The sequence below is a fragment of the Oculina patagonica genome, chromosome 8 (assembly GCF_052425735.1).
Source record: "Oculina patagonica isolate OP01 chromosome 8, crgOcupat, whole genome shotgun sequence".
Classification (NCBI taxonomy): domain Eukaryota; kingdom Metazoa; phylum Cnidaria; class Anthozoa; order Scleractinia; family Oculinidae; genus Oculina; species Oculina patagonica.
This window is the reverse complement of record NC_135765.1, coordinates 8,985,192-9,008,303: the sequence shown is the minus strand read 5'-3', so window position 1 is coordinate 9,008,303 and position 23,112 is coordinate 8,985,192. Positions and strand designations below refer to the sequence as shown.

At 37.5% G+C, this 23,112-nt stretch overlaps 1 protein-coding gene across 3 annotated transcripts in view; it reads right to left on the bottom strand.

Annotated features, from left to right (window-relative positions):
• Window positions 1-225: 225 nt before the first annotated feature.
• LOC144662607 (uncharacterized) overlaps window positions 226-23,112 on the bottom strand; it is a 28,112-nt gene continuing 5,225 nt past the window's right edge. The window contains exons 1-10 of one of the 3 annotated variants that reach the window (XM_078523458.1): window positions 7,657-7,683; window positions 7,399-7,455; window positions 7,208-7,279; window positions 6,426-6,529; window positions 5,292-5,327; window positions 4,773-4,845; window positions 4,491-4,553; window positions 3,797-3,905; window positions 3,064-3,255; window positions 226-840 (exon numbers count right to left, since the gene is read on the bottom strand). In XM_078523458.1, the coding sequence (XP_078379584.1) occupies window positions 590-840; window positions 3,064-3,255; window positions 3,797-3,905; window positions 4,491-4,553; window positions 4,773-4,845; window positions 5,292-5,327; window positions 6,426-6,529; window positions 7,208-7,279; window positions 7,399-7,455; window positions 7,657-7,659 (960 nt within the window). In that variant the 5' untranslated portion in view covers window positions 7,660-7,683 and the 3' untranslated portion in view covers window positions 226-589. Of the gene's footprint in view, window positions 841-3,063; window positions 3,256-3,796; window positions 3,906-4,490; window positions 4,554-4,772; window positions 4,846-5,291; window positions 5,328-6,425; window positions 6,530-7,207; window positions 7,280-7,398; window positions 7,456-7,656; window positions 7,684-23,112 lie in introns of those variants that run through there. The other 2 variants (XM_078523456.1, XM_078523457.1) reach the window with 2 other exon arrangements.

The following is a 23,112-nucleotide window of genomic DNA, read 5'->3' as shown; positions in this document are numbered from 1 at the left end:
TTCTTAATAGAAATCAATATATCTGACTAGTGAAAAATTACTTTTGGCTAGTAAAATCTGACATGTCACTAGCCAATAAACCAGTGAGTTAAAAAGTTAGTCTCAAGCCCTAAAGCTTTTACAAGTCTGTTCTACACATACGTGTATGTACAGGACATATGCCTACTACTGTACCAGACACACAAGTGTAAGAAATATTTGAAATATTTGTTTTACTGACACAAGTGTCAGTAAAACATCTAATTACCGGCAAGATAAAATTACACTATAGTTTGCAAATTAACAAATTTCACACCTTTATGTGACACAGCTACATGTACCAGTAAATCATTTTTTATTGACGATCTATCATGTTTGTTAACTAGTTTTATCAAAAATCAAAAAATCTCCAGTTTTATTCAATTCTAGTCCTTCCACACAAACAAAAGAAAACAAAATACTAAGAGAGCATGATTGTGTAGTCTAGAATCAGTTCCACAAATTAAGTTAAATCATTTGATTTGCTGGACCTTTTCTTCAGATTACTTCATCGCTAACTACTACTAACATTTCATTATTTAAATTTATAATAGAACAAGCCTATTAGTATCTAGTACATCCTTCCAGGTTGGTACTGTCCAGGGTAGGCAGAGGAGGGTGGTTGTTGCACTGGACCTGTCTGGTAATAGTTTGTTTGCTGTCTTGGCTGCTGTGCATTGTATTGATTTACTGGTTGTTGTGCACCATACTGGGTTGGATACTGTGCCGACGCTTGCTCAATCTCTTGTGATCTTCTCTGGCGAACAAGTGTCTGCAAGTCCTTAAAGTGTCGTCTTGTTATCTCTCCTAAATCATCAAAGACTACAATAGGGAGAAAATGAATCAAATGGGTTGAACAGTCAGTTCCTTTACTGGTGTTACAGAAACTACTGTTGGTTAGCTATAATAATTGAGTTGTGGTTTATTGTCTTTTGAATTCTTTGTTTTGTAAACGTCATTTGGTGATCGCACTATCTGCAACACCACTGAAGAAAGTGCCAAGATACTACAGCTGTACATACTGATACTGTAGTACTGACTTCCCTCAACTTAGCTAACTATATACATGTACACTGTAGTTAGTCTTCAAAGGATGCTAGATTAAGATTCAGTAACTACATTGTACAGAGACTCGATTAGCCTTGACACAAGTGCAGAACCTCTAAATAAAGTTGGGCAAGGAACAAAGACCCAAGTGACACTTGACTAAGTTTTACAAAACATAAATTAAAACAAAATAATATTATTTGGTAAGTCTGTGACTCAAACACTGCCTATTGGCCACCCTTCTGCTCAAATACTTTTAAGCTGTGTCTGCTATATTTGAAAGGTTCATGTAAGAATTATCAAAGGTAGATGTCAGTACTTTTTTGTGACATACAAAAAAGTACTGACATCTACCTTTGATAATTCTTCAGGGCTCAAAATAACGGCCGGTCAAGGGACAATGTCCGGCCAAAATGACGGTTTGTCCAGACAAAATTTTGGTTCGGCGGTCACTTTGACCGGTCACGTACACGGCTTTCAAATAAATAACACACACAAAAAAAATTATTTGCAGTATTTCTTGAAATTTCATAGCAAAATATCATAGCAGCTTGCAGTCACAAATTTGTAGAATACAGATGAGATGGTCACGCTCTGCGGATTTGTTAGCGGTTTGCTTAAATAAAACAGGAAACATCCACGTCTGTAAATACGCTAAACAGACAACAATGAACATGGCATCAATCAACGTCTGCTATTAATACCCATACGCAATTACAGTTTCAATTGTCAGGCGGGCCGAAAAAATAGCACTCGTTAGTGGATTTAAAAAACTATAGGCACCTTTAGAAAGTACGAGTTCGTAGCGTGTTTTCACCATCTATTTCGCAACTGAACGTGTCCCCATGTGTGCTGACAAGTTGACCACCTCAGACGTGGTGCTACTTAATTCAGTCAAAGAGAGTTCCGGTAAACGTTTGCTTGTACTGTACAAAATAAAAAAAAATGGTCTCCGCATCCGGTGTCTACAGATTAAAACGATAATTCTCAATATCTTTTATTCTAGCCATGGCATTCAAGTGTTTCTCACCAATTCTATCGAAGTCTTCTTAATGTGTAAGGCTACTTTCGCGGATATCTATGATTAAAAGTACTTTGCCGTAAGTACATATTTCAGCAGCTCAATCAGGCACCGCATAGAACGGGCTTCTCTGTTGTAGGCGACGTTGAAAACTTGGAGAGATCCATGATTTTTGAAATGCGAAGTGACGTAGGCATTCTCGCTAATCTCTTGGCAGTCTTAAAGAAAGAGAACTTTTAAAAGAGGGCATCTTATAGGAAGCTCGATGAACAATGAGTCCGTAACTTTGCAGTGACTCAAATCCAAATAGTGCAAGCGAACAATCTCCAAAGTTTGAGTGAAGTCTGGAACGACTTTTTTCTTATGACCGATCCACGGTGCAATAAAAACATCAATTCTCTTGCATCGGCTTAAGATAGAGCAAAGGTTTCCCCATTTCAGACAACAGCATTCACTTAGGAGTATTTCTCGTGTCCCCGGATAAGCTTAAGCCTTATACTCTTTAACAACGAGTGCCTTAACTTATGAGGCGAAATTTTTAGCAGAATAGGCTATTGTTTCAAAGTAAATACTCAATATTTTGACCGGTCAAAAACGAGACATGACCGAGCAAAAATTGATTTGGCCGGTCAACATGACCGGTCAGTATCCAAAAATTATTTTGAGCCCTGATGTCACCAACAAGGAGCGAAATCTAGTGGGAGGGTGCAGCTTTCTAATACAACAGATATTCAGCAAATTAAAAAAGTTACGCCATTCCATAGTCCTGTGGTGCACCCCCTCCTTAGAAAAATCCTAGATCCGCCCCTGTCTGTGACTCAATAACCATAGTCAGTTTTATGGTCAAAACAGTAACTGTTAGCTCACTGTGCCCCTCGTTATTTTAAGTAATAATTCAGTGTCCGTATTTAACATTTTCCTGTATGTACAGTACCCTGAGCACTAGCTACTTCTACTGCTAGAAATGTATACCCTACCTCGAGCATTGTAAGCATGATCACCCGATGCTACAACCTTTTGCAAGAAATGAGCCATCGCACCAGTAGTGATAACTCTCTGAACCAATGGCAGGCCTTCAAAATACTTGAAATCAACAGCAAATGGGTTGAGTGGTGCTGGGTACATGCACAGCTTTACAACCTCGGCAATGATATCCCATAGTTTGGTATCTGAATGAAGAATACAATTTTTGTATGACTTTTTATGACCAAAAAAATTAATACTTAACTAAAGTACTGATTCAAACTTTATGATTTATATAATTTAATATTAATGAAAATGTAGAGAGTGACACTCTACTATTTTGGCCAAATCTTTGATTGACCTGAACACCCGCTTGTTAAAATACAATCCAAAGAAAGTTCTAATGCAGGAGCCCATTACCTGGAGCATACAACTTCTATATATTTGAATGTGCTGCTCAGCGTTTTCACAAGTAAGTTACTTTTAGCCTACTAGTCTTTCCTGCAAAAATTACTGTTTCCGATGAAGTTCGCTACTGCTTTGCGAGGAAATACTGAAATCACTGCTCAAAATGCTGTCAGAAAACTCCAAAGAAGATTCCCCAAATGTGCCTGGCGTGTTAGCATTTGGACGAGGTTCTGTAGTTATGTTAGTATTAACAGTCTCTTACAAAATCGCCAAATACATCTCAGGGTTTTTTTTTTTGAACGGGTGAAGTTGAGTATTATGAAACATTGATTGAATAACCTCTCTGTTTCCACTCTGCTGTAGACTTGAGTTTCAGTGGACTGTCCTTCTGTTTCTCTTTGCCAGAGTCACCACTAAATGCCACCAGTCTCTCATGGTTTGATCTCACCTGTGGTAATTACAAAGATCAATTAGAATGATTAAAATTAAATGGGTTAGGAAGGGTCCACTATTAATAGTATATATGACAGGGCTTGAAAAAAGTGTTGTCTGGTCATCCGGGACAAGTAGATTTTCCCGCTGGGCAAGCCCGGGGGGAGCTCCACCCTGGGGAGAAACCGGGATAAGCTCCAGCAGTATGGGCTAAATGGCTCGAGGCTTCCCTGATTGCCTTGTTAAATTGTGTTATTTGGATTTGTTATGACTTGCCAGACATAGTTTTAGTTTTGGCCACATGCAGTCATACAATGACTAAGGAATCATTTATTCTTATCTACCTTATTGTTACTTATTTTTGCGGGACTTTATTTTCGCGAATTTCGCGATGTTCAAAAAATCACGAAATTAAAGACCCGCAAAAATTTATTTCAAAGGTTTTTCTATTGTATTTTTTATGTTAATTAGGTATTGTTTAGCCAAATCGCCAAAATTAACCCCCGCGAAATATACCCATTCCATTTTCGCGAAATTAAGTTCCCGCGAAAATAAGTAACAATAAGGTAGATGTCTGTCCAATGAATTAAAATTTTCTTACCCAAACATATGGACAGCTGTAGCGAGCATAAGCAGCAATGAGAAACAAGGTAGATTTGTCATCCTGCAAAAAATATTTTGTTATTTATATTTATTTTATCAGTAATAACAACAAAATATAACTGGACAATTATATATTAACTATACTGCATGTAGGCTCGATTTCTCACCTTCTTTTCCCGAAAAAGCTGCTGGAAATTGAGCCTATACTGCATGTCATGTAAAATTTAATGGAAAAAATACTGCCTTCTTTTATATTATACTGTACGTTAAGTCAGTGCACCTTTAAATCAATGTCTTTGTCACTTGGGCTTGCTGGTGGAAGACCAATGTCCATGAAGCCATATCCACTTAAACTGTGTCACAGAATTGAGAAAGATTACTGTTAACTACATGTTCTTTTATTCTGTTATACATGACTTGTATATCTCAGAGATGTATAAATTTAATGTAAGCTTGATAGGAAAATAGAAATTACTATTAAGTAACAGAAACTCGTCAATTTTTAATACTAATAATTAAAAACTATTAAAAATTTACAATCACACGATAATTTATTATCATACATGCATGCAGCATAATAAAAACTCTTACATCAGTTACATGTATGACTGTTAAAATTATCATTTATTAATATTACGCCAAGCTGAGGTGCAGTCAGCATGTTTGTATTATTTCTTATACATGTACCAGTAGTTAATAATTTTTAAATTGGTTTCACAATGCTAACTTAAAGGTAGTCTGTGTCTGATTTAAAATTGAAGAAAACAAAATAGAATTGTGTTACAATAAATAAAATTACCTCTTTTGCATGTTAGCAGACATGATTAAGGATTGCCTATAACAAAAAAAAATTAAAATAATTTTATATTAAACATGTTACAATGGTGTTTATATTCAATGCTTTTTTTTTTTACTTTATGTCAATGAAATGAAACAAATTTAATGAAGCACAGCTGCATTATTTTTAGCCTGCATGCAGCCATCTCCAGTGTGAAGGAAATAGGAGATCATGACTGTATACACAGCCCGGGGGTACTCCCCTATATCAGGTATATAGGTATGTGCCGCCCCAAAGGGTATGGTTTTTGAGCTGTTTTGGTCTGAAAACGGGTATAGATTTTGAACATTTTGGTCTGAAATTGGGTATGGTTATCGGGGGAACGTTCAAGCTTATAAACTTATTTTTCTTCCCAGCAACCGGGGCGAGTAACTGGTGAGAGAGAAAGAGAAATAGATCTATAAAATATATCATTCCAGCTAAATTTTACCTATTCATCTTTGTTACGTTGACTTTCTTTTCAAGGTCAGGTCTGAAAACGGGTATGGATTTTTGAGGCCAGGTCTGAAAACGGGTGTGGAAAATGGCCTTTTTTGGTCTGAAATTGGGTCTGGATTTGAAGATGCGGGCAGCACACCCCCACCAAAAATTCCAAGGATTCTCCCCCCCCCCCCTCCCGGGATACACAGGCATATGTTGCCCTGGAGTTCGGTGTGTAAACCTGTATTTACACTGTAGGGGTGAGTCAAGGTTTTTCAATCTATATATGATGCCATGTCCAGAATCATTTAATGATTTAATGGTATAAATAATAATGTGTAAAAATTTAAAGTAACCTGTACAGCTCAGAGGACTCCATTTCAACACTTCATTTGTATGGCAACACTTGCTATACATTTTATGCCATGATAACAACCGAAGAAGACCGAAGATTCTTGGTCGAAACGTCTTGAGCACATTATGAGCGTTGTTTACGCTCAAATAAGTCAGCGTCAGAATTTATAAAGAGTATTAATGTCAACTCCTGACTGTAATTTTGGTATTTTTCGTTTACTTGCTATACATGTTTAGTTCAAAGCTGTTATTAGTCAGATATTTCAACACATCATATAAATTATGTTTAATAAATTTAATATAAAAAAATGCACAACATACTCATTTCTTGGTAAACTGGTCACGTTGTCAAAATTGAAACTTGAAGTTCCTCTTCTTCTCTTTTCAGAGTTTGCTGAAGAATAGTATGACCAGATTTCTGGGGACTTTTAAGATGATAACAAATGAAAAGCCATAACATTTACTTTTTGTATATCCTAAAAAGCAAAGTTCAACAACACAACTATGGTCGTGGTGGGGGAGGGGGGGGGGGTATGGGGGCTCAAGCCCACATATATACGGTACTTGCCCAAAGCTTATCCCAGATTCTATAGCATTAAGCCGAGCTAGGAATATTTCTCCTCCCCCCTGAATGGGATGCCAGTCCATCACAGGGTACCCCCCAGCATTATGTCGCCAGTACCCATCTATACATGTACACCTGGCTGGAGAGAAGCACTATAAGAGTAAAAGTGTCTTGCCCAAGAACACAGTACAACAGAGTGACCCCAGCCAGGCATCAAACCCAGGCAGTTCGATTCAGAGTCTGGCACACTAACCATTAGGCCACCGTGTCTCCCGTAACTATGGTCGTAGAGAGGGCCAATAACAGTACTGTCAGTAAATTTGTAGCCGTGGACTTGAAATATTTTTATTAGTTTTTGAAGGCTTATGACCTTCCAGCCAATCAAATGCAAGAAAGGAAGGAGGTAGAGTTGAAAATAAAAAAAAAATAATGTCAGAGAGCAAATGTGAAACTTAATAATAACTCAGTCCTTCTCAGATCTTGCACTTTGCTTGACCAGCTGAACCCAAAGCCAACAGAAAGGTGTCAAATTTCTCACCATAGGCTCATTCAGGACTCTGCAGATTAACTCTTCCCGACCTCGCAAGTAGAGAGCAAAATATTTGAAGCCCTGGGAAATGTATAAAATAATGATCAGAATGAAAACAAAACAACATGACAATTAATAAAAATTAAAAATCAGTTTGATACTTAATGACAAAAAAGGGCTTTCATCGTGTCTACATGTACCTTCAAACAGCCACCCCTCAGCATCTCGTTCAAAAATCCCTGCAATCTTTTCTTCTCCTAAATGAAAATAATAATGTAAACAGAACATCTTAGCTTGAGGTAGATGTACAATGTACCCTGTTTATTAGAAGATAGTGGTCCTTTCAACGACCATTTTGTTTTGGTGAAAGAAAGGGGCTCAAGCCTACTTGTCCAAGATTAATTTAAAAAGAACAAATAAGCAACGCAACATGCTTAAATTTCTCGAAAACCACATACCATTTGAGTTAGCTGACATGGCGTTAATTACAGGAATGGCTCCGAGCCTTTTTGAGAGAAACCGCTGACCATTCACCACACCGTTTATTACCCAATCGCTAATCAACCACCTTCATTCACCCTAATACATTTTCATACACTTTCATTCATCTTCATCCATCTTCATACACTTTCATTCACCTTCATTCACCCTCATACTCCTTCATTCACCTTCATACATCTTCATACACGTTCATTCACCCTCCTAGGCCTTCTTTCACCTTCATACACCCTCATACACCTTCATTCACCTTCATACATCTTCATACACTTTCATTCACCCTCATTCTCCTTCATTCACCTTCATACATCTTCATACACCTTCATTCACCTTCATACATCTTCATACACCTTCATTCGCCTTCATACATCTTCATACACTTTCATTCACCCTCATTCTCCTTCATTCACCTTCATACATCTTCATACACCTTCATTCACCTTCATACATCTTCATACACCCTCATACTCCTTCATTCACCTTCATTCACCTTCATACATCTTCATACACCTTCATTCACCTTCATTCACCTTCATACACCCTCGCACTCCTTCATTCACCTTCATACATCTTCATACACCTTCATTCACCTTCATACATCTTCATACACCTTCATTCACCTTCATACACCCTCGCACTCCTTCATTCACCTTCATACATCTTCATACACCTTCATTCACCTTCATACATCTTCATACACCTTCATTCACCTTCATACACCCTCGCACTCCTTTATTCACCTTCATACATCTTCATACACCTTCATACACCCTCATTCTTCTTCATTCACCTTCATACATCTTCATACACCTTCATTCACCTTCATTCACCTTCATACACCCTCATACTCCTTCATTCACCTTCATTCACCTTCATACTCCTTCATTCACCTTCATACACCCTCATACTCCTTCATTCACCTTCATACACCCTCATACTCCTTCATTCATCTTCATTCACCTTCATACTCCTTCATTCATCTTCATTCACCTTCATTCATCTTCATACACCCTCATACTCCTTCATTCACCTTCATTCGCCTTCATACATCTTCATACACCCTCATACTCCTTTATTCACCTTCATACACCTTCATACACCCTCATACTCCTTCATTCATCTTCATTCGCCTTCATACACCCTCATACTCCTTCATTCACCTTCATTCACCTTCATACATCTTCATCAGTACAGTTCATACACTTTCATTCGCCCTTATTCTTCTTCATTCACTTTCATACATCTTCATACACCTTCATTCACCCTCATTCTTCTTCATTCGCCTTCATACACCCTCATTCACCTTCATACATCTTCATACACTTTCATTCACCCTCATTCTTCTTCACTCACTTTCATACATCTTCATACACTTTCATCCACCCTCATACTCCTTCATTCACCTTCATACATCTTCATACACTTTCATTCACCTTCATTCACCTTCATACACCTTCATACGCCTTCATTCACCCTCATACACCTTCATTCACCTTCATTCACCTTCATACACCTTCATACGCCTTCATTCTCCTTCATACACCCTCATACTCCTTCATTCACATTCATACATCTTCATACACTTTCATTCATCCTTATACACCTTCATTCACCTTCATACGCCTTCATTCACCCTCATACTCCTTCATTCACCTTCATACATCTTCATACACTTTCATTCACCTTCATTCACCTTCATACACCTTCATACGCCTTCATTCACCCTCGTACACCTTCATTCACCTTCATTCACCTTCATACACTTTCATTCACCTTCATTCTCCTCCATACACCCTCATACTCCTTCATTCACATTCATACATCTTCATACACTTTCATTCACCCTTATACACCTTCATTCACCTTCATACACCCCATATTCCTTAATTCACCTTCATACATCTTCACACACCTTCATTCACCTTCATACATCTTCATACACCTTCATTCGCCTTCATACATCTTCATACACCTTCATACACCTTCATTCTCCTTCATACACCTTCCTACACCCTCATACTCCTTCATTCACTTTCATACATCTTCATACACTTTCATTCACCTTCAAACACCTTCATTCACCTTCATACACCTTCATACACCCCATACTCCTTAATTCACCTTCATTCAACTCATACACCCTCATACGCCTTCATTCACCCCATACATCTTGAATACACTTTCATTCACCTTCATACACCTTCATACACCCTCATACGTCTTCATTCACCTTCGTACATCTTCATACACTTCCATTCACCTTCATTCACCTTCATACACCTTCATACTCCTTCATTCACCTTCATTCACCTTCATACACCCTCATACACTTTCATTCACCTTCATTCACCTTCCTACACCTTCATACTCCTTCATTCACCTTCATACATATTCATATACTTTCATTCACCTTCATACACCTTCATTCATCTTCATACACCTTCATACACCTTCATACATCTTCATACATCATCATCGTTTCATTTATCTTCATGCAGTCACCTTCATACACCTTCATTCATCTTCAGTCACCTTCATACTGTTAAAAGCGGGTTTTAGGGGGACTAGCAGGCTAGCAGCTCCCACTTTTAAACAGCAAAGACTGACAACTTCGTCTTGTTCCAACTTCTTCAATAAACACTACACTCAGGCGTAGAACCTTTACTGACAATGATGTTCACAATTCTCTGATGTTTAGAGCAACTCCCGCTCTTTTAAAGTGGCCAGATTTCTAGCTGTCAATCTCTGTCAAAACGTCAAATTTGATGTATCTAAGCTTACGCAATGACTTGCACAGTTAGTTTTCATTGTAGTACGACTGCGCACTTAAGGTAAACCTTCGAGCTATAAATTGCGGTGTCGAAAACGCTTTTCTTTCTAAAATTTCTTTACGAACCGAACGTGAACTGGTCAAAATAAAACAGCGCGAGCAATATAAAAATTACAAACATTGTTTTTCTAAAACAAAAGCAGTTGTACAGTTAGAGCTGAAAATAGGTTTCTTTGTGTACAAAGTTCAACATTGTTTCATTGTTTCAAGTTTAATTTCATTGTTTTTGTTTTTGTTTTTTGTTTTTGTTTTGTAATTGTGTTGTGGTGTTGATTGCCCTCCAACAGATCTTTTTACAGTGTTTTTATGAATGAAACATTCTTGATCATAAGACGCAAAGCCGTTCAATAATGCATTCCACTCAAATAAGCAACTTATCTGGAGGTTTAGGATCTCGTGGCAACTTATAATAATAAGGAGGCGGTGAGGTAACGGAAGAACGAACTTGGCATTCACGCTTGGGTGCTTTACTTCTTGTACTTGGAAGAACTTTTACCACGGAAAATTTAACCCTATTCAGACCGGGTTTTTTGGACCTTCTCAGAGCGGGAGGGTCTTCGGAATATGCCTTGTTAATCGTACAATGTACAAAGCCCTCGCATATCTCGTCTACCTCGAATCTCTGAGAGTAATTCATAGCAATAACAGCGAGATATGAGAAGCGCTCTTTAGACAGTTTCATGAGCGAAAAAGACCACTCAGCTTCCGCACTACTGACTGGTAGGGTGCATACGATGAGGAGAAGACGATGGATGTTTGAAGAAGCATTCTCGTCACAGATATCAAGTGCTAGCAGAAGATTGTTTGGAAGCTCATTCTTTGCTAACTGCCAATAAGTTTGCCATCTTCGGAAACTAAAACGATTTACCCACCACTCACAGTGCCGTAGCAAGAATAAAATAAGTGGAGGTTTGGGGAACTGCATAAAACATTATCGGTTTAACATGAAGTCAAATGCAAATTCAAGATTTTTCCCACCAAAAGCTAATTATACAGCTAATGAATATACTTGTTTAAATGGGTGGTTTTTGAATGAATTGTCTTTTAAATATGGCGCCTAAAAATATTAACTTTAAGTTATTGTCTTTAAATGCTCGGGGGATTCGGTCTTTTGAGAAGCGGAAAGCATTGTTTGGGTGGTTAATGAAAAATAACGCGGATATTTGTTTTTTGCAAGAATCATATAGTACCCCTGAGGTGGAAAACGTTTGGAAATCTCAATGGAAAGGGAAAATGTTTTTCTCCCATGGTACGGTTCATAGTAAGGGTGTCCTCATTTTAATTAAAAATAACTTTGAGTTCGAACTAAAATCTACAAAAATTGACAAAGATGGGCGTTTTATCTTTATAGAAGCAAAGGTTCAGGATTATCCCTTTGTTTTTGTCAACTTGTATGCCCCAAACAAAACAAACGAACAATTAACCTTTTTTGAAGAAATCACAGAAGAACTGGACAATTTATGTTTAGAGGAAGATTGTAATATTGTCATTGGTGTGGATTTTAATGCAATTTTCGACCCCGGTTTGGATGGAAATGGCGGAACTCCAAAACGAAAAGAATCAGTTAAGAACATAGAAAGCATATGCATTATCAATGAATTAGTTGATATATGGAGGATTAGAAACCCAAAGAAAAAACGTTTTACTTGGCGTCAGAAGACTCCTGTAATTCAGAGGAGGTTGGACTACTGGCTTGTAAGCAGTGGTATGCAGGAGGATATTGATAACGTTGATATCATTACATCACTTAAATCCGACCATTCCGCAATTGTGCTATCTTTGAATGGAACTGAGAATGGACCTCGTGGTCCTTCTCATTGGAAGCTCAATTCTAGTTTATTGGATGATAAGGAATATGTGTCTTTGATTAATACAAAATACCCATTATGGAACGATGAATTTAAAGAAGTCAAAGACCCAAGGCTTTTTTGGGATTTGATGAAGTACAAAATCCGCCAAGAAAGTATTTGTTATAGTAAGACAAAGGCCAAAGAGCGAAGGCCAAAATTGGCAACTTTAGAGTCAAGACTTAACGAGTGCCAAAAAATGTGTGATCAAGATCCCTCATCAGAAAATATGAACATGTTTGAAGTCATAAAAACAGAGTATGAGCTACAAAATGACTACATCACCCAGGGGGCAATAATACGATCTCGTGCCACCTGGTATGAACAAGGTGAAAAAAAAAAAACAGTAAATATTTCTTAAATTTGGAAAATTCCAGAGGTAAGAAAAGTTCAATTCGGAAATTATTTAAAGATGATGACTCCTTAACTTCAGACCCTCAAGTGATTATGAAAGAACTTCGTTCCTTCTATTCTGATCTTTACCAAAATAAGTCCGATGAAAACAGCAACGCCTTGACAGATTCGCTTCTGAGTAAAGTACATATCCCCAAATTAACGGTAGAACAAAGGAACAGATGTGAAGCAAAATTAACGGTAGGGGAATGTTTTAACACTTTAAAAACTTTTCAAAAGAACAAAACCCCAGGGAAGGACGGTCTCACGGTAGAATTTTATTTAGTGTTTTGGTCGCTTCTGGGCAAACATCTGATCGATTGTTATAATTATGCACATGAACATGGCGAGCTTTCTAATTCTCAAAAGCAAGCTGTAATTACTTTGTTGGAAAAGAAAGACAAGGATAAAAGGTTGATTAAAAACAGGCGTCCCATTTCACTTATCAATGTTGACACTAAAATTGCTTCCAAAACGTTAGCCAAACGACTGGAACCAATTTTACCTGAGTTAATTCATTACAATCAAAATGCGTACGTGAAAGGAAAGTCGATTTTTGACGCGGTAAGAACCATCGATGATATTTTGGAATACACTAAATATAAGAAAATGTCGGGCATTCTTGTTGCTATTGATTTCGAAAAGGCTTTTGACTCTCTTGATCATACTTATCTTTTAAAAGTTCTGCACGCATTTAATTTTGGGCCATCCTTTATCCAATGGATCCGTACTTTTTACTCAAATATATCAAGCTGCATTATCAATAACGGCTTCACATCAGATTATTTCATAGTTGGTCGCGGTGTGCGGCAGGGAGACCCGTTATCACCTCTTCTCTTTATATTAGGTTTGGAGATTCTTGCATGTAGTATTCGACAAAATGAAAAGATTCAAGGTATTCAAATTGATAATTTTGAGGTTAGAGTGTCACTTTTTGCGGATGACCTGACTTGCTTTCTCCGAAACAGGTCCTCTTATGATTACTTAAAAGTTTGCCTTAGTGCTTTTTCGAAATGTTCTGGTCTTAGAGTTAATGAGGAGAAGACTGAATTTTTCAGTTTAGGCACGAGGAAATTAGAGCGTGAAATGTACCCTAATGAATTCAAAACTTCAATTAAAATTTTTGGTGTGTACTTTGACTACAATAACGTATCGAGGAATAAATCAAACTTTGAGTCTGCCCTTAAATCAATAAAAAAAGTATTAAACATGTGGAAGTGGAGAGGTCTGACACTCATCGGCAGAATTCAAATTGTTAAATCATTTGCCATACCCAAAATTATGTCCAAGGCTGGTCTAATTCGATTGTCAAGTGAATTTATTAAAGAAATTAATAAAGAACTTTACTCTTTTATTTGGAAGGGCAAAGATAAAATTAAACGTTCAGCCTTAATTAATGACATAGAGCATGGAGGTTTGAAAATGCTGGATCTTGAATCTATGATCTCTGCTCAACGAATCATTTGTCTGAAGAAATACACTGAGAATTATAACAGTCCCTGGAAGTATGTTCTGGATTTTTATCTCAAGAAGGTTGGCGGGAAATTTTTATTACATTGCAATTTTGACTGTCGTAAATTGTCCATTTCACTTCCTGACTTTTATAAGGAGTGCTTGCAAGCCTGGTCTTCTAAGGCTAATTATGATTTGACAACCTATAACGGGATAATGAACCAAATTATATGGAACAATAAGTATATTTTGAGTGAGGGAAAATCTATTTTTCAACCGATTTTCTATACGCAAGGAATTTTTAAGGTTGGCGTTCTTGTTTCGAAGGAAGGTATTTTTCTCAAAAGTGACAAAATTCTCAGTTCTTCTTTATCTTCTGGTCACCTTTTTGCTCTAATGGGGGTTATTGATGCTATCCCAAATGAATGGCGTTCTATAATTAAAACAAACCCTTATTGTGCTCCCTCTCCTTTGGATCAAACTTGTCTTGTATTAACAATTGCTGGTAAAACTATTGACCTTACTAATATCACATCTAAATTGGTTTATAGGGAATTTCGTTCTTTTAAGCAAACTTCACCCACCGCTAAAGCTAGAATTTTGACTAAATATCCGGATCTTTCTATAGACTGGAAAAGACTATATTCTTTGGCTTTTGAAACTACTCTGGATACAAAACTAAGAGAATTTCAATATAAATTATTAAACCTTATAGTTTTCACCAATAAAAAACTTTACCAGTTCAAAATGGTGGAATCCCCCTTATGTGTTTTCTGTAATGAAGAAGAGGAATCCCTGGAGCATTTATTGTACTCAAGTTTTGTAAGTCATCAACATTTTTTTGGAAAGAGCTCTTATCTTGGCTCGCAGATGAAGTCAATATTTTGCTTAATGTCTCTCATTTAGACATTTTTTTTGGAAAAATTGACCTTGACAAAGATTTTCTTTTAGTTAATCATATTATTTTGCTTGCTAAATACTTTATCTATAAATGTAAACTTTCCAAGAACTGTCCATCACTTATAGTTTTCAAAGCTAAGTTAAAAGCAACCTATAAATTGGAATTATATATAGCAAACAAGAATGGAATTCTAATTAATCATTACAAAAAGTGGGATCATCTTCTCTTTTGGCTTTCTCGATGTTGATATTAACAATAGTTAAGTAAGCCTAAGTTGATGCTTTTGTTTTTGACTTTTTGACCTTAGTTAACAATTTTTCTTTGTTTTTCAATGCAGTTTTTCTTTTCTTTTTTGTCTTATTTTTGCACATAATTTATAACAAATATTTATATACTGTATCTTTTAGTAGTGTAGCTATATTTTGTAAGTAGAGTGGCATTTGTATCAGTATTGTAAGCCGAGCAAGAATATGTAATGTATTGTAATTAGGGTACCTGTATTAGTTCTTTTTTTTTTGTTTGTTGTCTTTTTTGTTTTGTAAGCTTTGTGTAAAAATATCAATAAAAATTAAAAAAAGGGGGGGGGGGGGGTTTGGGGGCATGCCCCCCAGAAAATTTTGAAATCTAGAGGCTTAGAAACGCTATTTCCAGCATTCTCCAAGAGCTATTTGTGATTCACGCATATCGCGAATTATTTACTTCGTACACCGTCTAAGCAAACCAATGCACATTGAAGAGAGTGTAACACTTGCAACGTCAATTACAAAATAGAAAACCGACTGTCTCTGTATCTTGAAACCAGCAAATGTTTCACCTTTCAGAGTCATCTTAGTAAGTTCGTAGTTTTTAAACTGTCTGAGAGGCAAACATACACTTCATCGGCAGGTCGACAAATAGCATCTGCCAATTCCTTGTGGACATGCAGAAGCATGAGGTGGTTGAGCCTGCCCTCTCCCTTGGAGCGCTCGCTGACGGCATTGGTAGCTGGCATGACAAGCAAAAGCTTACCAAGGGTGCAAATCTCACTCAGTAGGAGTTTGCGAGCATTTCCGAGTGACTGAAAAAAAAGTCCAGCAGATCAGCGATGTCGAATCGGGAGGTGTCGTACCCCATTGCCTGCACTATTTCTGGAAGCAGGGCTGGGCTTCTAGCTTGTACTGCTGCAGGTCAGTATCCCCGTACACGGCTATAAAATTTTTATTTTCAACCTTTTATACAGGTCTGATTTTACTTTTTGGAAAAAAAAACTGGAGGGCACGGGCCCCCCCGGCCCATCCCCTTGCTACGGCACAATAGAGGCACTTTGTTAAAGAATTGCTCGAGAACCGATGGTATTCTAGTTGTTGCTCATATTGAACTGTCGCGAAATATACCCTATCTTTTTTTAACTTGACAATCAGTCAATTATTAGTGGAAGTGACACAACTACGTATGAAACAATTTTGTTCTATTATTTTTATGAAGACCCAAACAAATAAAACAAATGCTGCTCAAAGGGGGGGGGGGGGGTTTGCAACCCCCTCAACCCCTCCCCTTGATCCGCCTCTGCCTAGTGTTTCAAACTTATTGAGATCGGCCGTTATCTTGTGCACTAGAAGACAAATCTGTGAAATAACCATGTTCTGACAAATCGTAATCACCATGCGAAAAATGTGAAGGTTTGAAAGTCCTAATATTTCTTCCAAATTTTGGAGGTTGAATAGCGCTATTTGTATCAATATCTCTGATAGCAGAATTGGTACGAGGAGAATAAAATATGTCACTAGGCCCAACCGACCCTCGACACGGAAGGCCCCGTTTCAGTTTTCCGTACTAGGCTGTTGACAATAGTTAAGTAAAGATTTGTCATTGAAACGTTTGTGTTTTCCTCCGTAATAATGAGGTTGCAATCGTCGGCGTGAATTGGGATCACAGCGCAAATCTTGGTCTGAAATTTTGTCCTGATTTTCATGTGTCTTAGTTCTTGCTGTGAGAATCGGGTCAGCTACGTGTTTAGCAAAATCGGCGAAAGTCACAAATGGATCAGCTGGCGAAGAATAGCAAATATTTACCATTTGTTTGAGCCGGGCCTCTGCCTCAGCTGATGCAAATGAAATTGGCTGTTTCAAAAGAACATAATTTTGCAAATCAGGCAGTTAACCATTGATAACATGTCGCATAGCCTCAACGTCACTTAGATGTAAAAAATTGTAAAATATCAGAAGCGTATTGGTCAACAGACTCTGATTCTTTTTGTTTGCGATTTCGTAGTCGTTGCCAAATAAACAATTGTACTGCGTCAGAATTAAAACGAGCAAGAAAGGCTTCAGTAAATAGCTCATAATTATTCTTTGTTTCAGTAGACAGGTTAGAAAACCAGGTTTTAGAGACGCCATTTAAATAAAGTGGCAAAACAGTAAGTTTATCTGTAAGTGACCAGCGGTTAAGAAATGAAAAACGATCAAATTCATCTAACCAAACAACTGGATCCTGATCAAAATTATTTCCATGAAAGCTGTCCAGAGAAAAGTCATCGGGATATGAGTTTTGCGCTCTAGTTTTTCTAAGATTTGGACGATGTTGTCAAGTTGTTGGCGATTGTTATTACAACACAGTTCGAAAATTGAAATCCTGAAGTAATTCCCAAGAATTTTGACAAGTTCGTTCACCCAAGGTATTTGCATTAGGTTGTTTAAAAACAGACTTTCGCTTCGTGCAAGCCAATTTAAAGGACTGTTTCATAAAATTGGAGCAAAAACACGAGTAATCAAGTCGCGCACGAAGTTGAGAAAAATATGTCAGAAAAACACTGGGAAAAATCAGTAAAAATTGGCGAAAAAGACAAACTACAAATTTTCCTAGTTAAAACAAAATAGGCAGTAACGAACAACTAGTTAAAAATACAAAAACATAAGTAAACATACTGCTTTACACTTACACAGTGACAACGGAAAGACTAAAAATAGAAAGACAAAAGGGGTACCTCATTACATGAAATTTTCACGACACGTCAATTTAGCGATTGTGAGGTGCGCATATTTCGCGATTTTTCGAAAATTTTGAATTCCCTTGGCAATATTAATAATTAAATAAAACGACTTCTTCAAAGGAACAATAACGTCTAAATTAACAAAAACGCAAAGGGAAGGACTAAACCTCAGCAACAGAGCAGTTAAATTCTCACACCCTATAATGGCCTATACGGGGAGGCTCCGCCCGAAAGGGGTACCTTTTTCAGGCTTCAGGTATATAAAAAGGGTAGGGATTTCACGAGTTTAAGTATATGAAAGGGTATAGAAATCTGTCATTTGGCTATTTAAAAGGGCCTTTATTTAAAATATTTCAAACAGACGCAATTTATGGCTGTATTATTTTAATTTATTAAGCGCTACATAAAAATGACAAGAAAACGTCCTATTTTAAGTCCACGCCATGTCTCTTAGGTATATAGAATGGGTACCTTTTTCAGTTAAAGGTATACGAAAGGGGTACAATTTCTGTCAAAAATGGTATATAAAAGGGTAAGGGGTTAGAACTTGGGGCGGAGCCTCCCCGTATCAAACTTTTTTGAGTACCCCCCCCCCCCCGGGTTCTCACAATGTCTTCAAGTAGGTCATACTTGTACGTGCATGGGTTATTGTTTATTGTTCTAGGGTCAGTTGTGACGATATCATCCATGCACATTAAAAATTCTTTCCTTCAGTGGTACTAAACTTGTTCTTCCTTGAAAATTGACATGATGCGAGTCACTTAATTTCCGCGTCATGTTATGTTCGCGACACTTATTGTTCGCGTCACTTCGCGATTTTTTTTAATAACGAGAAAGCCCAGAAACGCAGTTAGAACAATTAGCCCTATTACTATTAAACATCATTCAATAAACAGGCATTCCTGACCAAGAAAAATAACGTTGTTTGAAGCCAATCATTTCAGCGAAAAGCAGCAAAGAAAAACTATCGGTTGCATTCTGACAGTGCTGATCCAAGAAAAACAAGATCCGTTTTTGGTGCAAAATCGTTGCTTAAACAGGCAAGGTCCCCTTTTCACGGTTTTCCAATGATTACGTCAAAACTTTTTAGGCCAAGAGAAAGGATATGAAGAGTAGAAAGTAACAAAAACGGAAGCAAAAGGGGCAATGCGCATGTATATTTTTACTCTTACATGGAATCTTTATCAAAGTGTTCCTGCAGTGTGAAAAATTGCTTTTCGAGCAAAGTTTAAGTAATTGAAGATCATAGCACGAAAAAAAGAACACTTTTACGGTTAAAAAACGCGTTTTTGGGAAAATACGACACAAACGCCCGTTTTTTAATTCTATATTATAAACTAGGTGGGCACTTTTGTCAGCTTATATAAGACGTGTACTCTACAACCAAATGCGCCATAAAGTGCGGAAATCGTATAAGACCCAATTCTTTAATTACAACAGGGGTGTATGTAAGACAAGGTTGTATTCTCTCTCCTCCACTATTCAATCTATATTAAAACCATTTTCCTTTTACTTCGATTTTACTCTAGATAGCTCTCGTAACGCAATTACCCTGCCAAACGGGCTTCCACTTATATAATTGTTTATTTTATGCAGATGATCTAGTCCTTATATCTCAAAAACCTTCAGGTCTTCAAAAGCAAAGCGCCACACTCCAAAACTACGTACAAAAATGGATGTTGAAAATTTTTCAAAAGCAGAAACGTAAAAGCACCTGGAAAAAATACTTTTTCTTTTTAAATGGAAATAAAATCTTTCATAGTTCAGATTACACCTACGTGGGGACAATATTAAACTCAAATGAGAGTTTCTCCTCTAGTTTCTACTCTAAAACGAATTTAGTTGAAGAATCTAGACATTCAGTGTTTGCATTCAAAAGGTATATTGAATTCATCAAGCTCTATAAATATATCAAAATTTAATTTCTTATTTAATGCTAACTTTCTCCCAGTTCCTTTTATACGGTTCAGAAATATGTGGAGCATATGACAGCCTCAATCTTAACAAATGGGAGAAAGACCCTATCTGGAAGACTTCCAGTTCCTCTCAAACTAATTATTATTGCCAGACAATGCCTTCAAATTCCAACTCAAATGGAAGACTCCTTTATGCTCTCCATCCAGGCCCGTAACCAGGATTTTTCAGGGGTGGGTGCGTATGAAGGTGTACGAGGGTGTATGAAGGTGAATGAAGGAATATGAGGATGAATGAAGGTGAATTAAGGTGAATGAAGGAGTGTGAGGATCAATGAAGGTGAATGAAGGAGTATGAGGATGAATGAAGGTGTATGAAGGTGAATGAAGGAGTATGAGGATGAATGAAGGTGAATGAAGGAGTATGAGGATGAATGAAGGAGTATGAAGGTGAATGAAGGAGTATGAGGATGAATGAAGGTGTATGAAGGTGAATGAAGGAGTATGAGGATGAATGAAGGTGTATGAAGGTGAATGAAGGAGTATGAGGATGAATGAAGGTGTATGAAGGTGAATGAAGGTGAATGAAGATGTATGAAGGTGTATGAAGGAGTATGAGGATGAATGAAGGTGTATGAAGGTGAATGAAGGAGTATGAGGATGAATGAAGGTGTATGAAGGTGAATGAAGGAGTATGAGGATGAATGAAGGTGAATGAAGGAGTATGAGGATGAATGAAGGTGTATGAAGGTGAATGAAGGTGTATGAAGGTGAATGAAGGTGAATGAAGGTCAATGAAGGTCAATGAAGGTGAATGAAGGAGTATGAGGATGAATGAAGGTGTATGAAGGAGAATGAAGGTGTATCAAGGTGAATGAAGGTGAATGAAGGTCAATGAAGGAGTATGAGGATGAATGAAGGTATATGAAGGTGAATGAAGGTGTATGAAGGTGTATGAAGGTGTATGAAGGCGAATGAAGGGGAATGAAGGTGAATGAAGGAGTATGAGGGTGAATGAAGGTGTATGAAGGTGAATGAAGGTGAATGAAGGCGAATAAAGGAGTATGAGGGTGAATGAAGGTGTATGAAGGTGAATGAAGGTAAATGAAGGTGTATGAAGGTGAATGAAGGTGTATGAAGGAGTATGAGGGTGTATGAAGGTGAATGAAGGTGAATGAAAGTGTATGAAGGTGAATGAAGGTGAATGAAGGAGTATGAGGGTGTATGAAGGTGAATGAAGGTGTATGAAGGTGAATGAAGGTGAATGAAGACGAATGAAGGTGAATGTAAAAGAATGAAGGTGTATGAAGGTGTATGAAGGTGAATGAAGGTGTATGAAGGTGAATGAAGGTGAATGAAGGTGTATGAAGGTGTATTAAGGTGAATGAAGGTGTATGAAGATGTATGAAGGTGAATGAAGAAGAATGAGGGTGTATGAAGGTGTATTAAGGTGAATGAAGTTGAATGAAGGTGTATGAATGTGTATGAAGGTGTATGAAGGTGAATGAAGGTGAATGAGGATGTATGAAGGTGTATGAAGGTGAATGAAGGTGTATGAGGGTGTATGAAGGTGTATGAAGGTGTATGAAGGTGAATGAGGATGTATGAAGGTGAATGAAGATGAATGAAGATGAATGAAGGTGTATGAAGGCGAATGAGGATGTATGAAGGTGTATGAAGGTGAATGAAGGTGAATGAAGGTGTATGAGGGTGTATGAAGGTGAATGAAGATGAATGAAGATGAATGAAAGTGTATGAAGGCGAATGAGGATGTATGAAGGTGTATGAAGGTGAATGAAGGTGAATGAAGTTGAATGAAGGTGTATGAAGGTGAATGAAGGTGTATGAAGGTGAATGAAGGTGAATGAAGGAGTATGAGGATGAATGAAGGTGAATGAAGGAGTATGAGGATGAATGAAGGTGAATGAAGGTGAATGAAGGAGTATGAGGATGAATGAAGGTGTATGAAGGTGAATGAAGGAGTATGAGGATGAATGAAGGTGAATGAAGGAGTATGAGGATGAATGAAGGTGTATGAAGGTGAATGAAGGTGTATGAAGGTGAATGAAGGTGAATGAAGGTCAATGAAGGTCAATGAAGGTGAATGAAGGAGTATGAGGATGAATGAAGGTGTATGAAGGAGAATGAAGGTGTATCAAGGTGAATGAAGGTGAATGAAGGTCAATGAAGGAGTATGAGGATGAATGAAGGTATATGAAGGTGAATGAAGGTGTATGAAGGTGTATGAAGGTGTATGAAGGCGAATGAAGGGGAATGAAGGTGAATGAAGGAGTATGAGGGTGAATGAAGGTGTATGAAGGTGAATGAAGGTGAATGAAGGCGAATAAAGGAGTATGAGGGTGAATGAAGGTGTATGAAGGTGAATGAAGGTAAATGAAGGTGTATGAAGGTGAATGAAGGTGTATGAAGGAGTATGAGGGTGTATGAAGGTGAATGAAGGTGAATGAAAGTGTATGAAGGTGAATGAAGGTGAATGAAGGAGTATGAGGGTGTATGAAGGTGAATGAAGGTGTATGAAGGTGAATGAAGGTGAATGAAGACGAATGAAGGTGAATGTAAAAGAATGAAGGTGTATGAAGGTGTATGAAGGTGAATGAAGGTGTATGAAGGTGAATGAAGGTGAATGAAGGTGTATGAAGGTGTATTAAGGTGAATGAAGGTGTATGAAGATGTATGAAGGTGAATGAAGAAGAATGAGGGTGTATGAAGGTGTATTAAGGTGAATGAAGTTGAATGAAGGTGTATGAATGTGTATGAAGGTGTATGAAGGTGAATGAAGGTGAATGAGGATGTATGAAGGTGTATGAAGGTGAATGAAGGTGTATGAGGGTGTATGAAGGTGTATGAAGGTGTATGAAGGTGAATGAGGATGTATGAAGGTGAATGAAGATGAATGAAGATGAATGAAGGTGTATGAAGGCGAATGAGGATGTATGAAGGTGTATGAAGGTGAATGAAGGTGAATGAAGGTGTATGAGGGTGTATGAAGGTGAATGAAGATGAATGAAGATGAATGAAAGTGTATGAAGGCGAATGAGGATGTATGAAGGTGTATGAAGGTGAATGAAGGTGAATGAAGTTGAATGAAGGT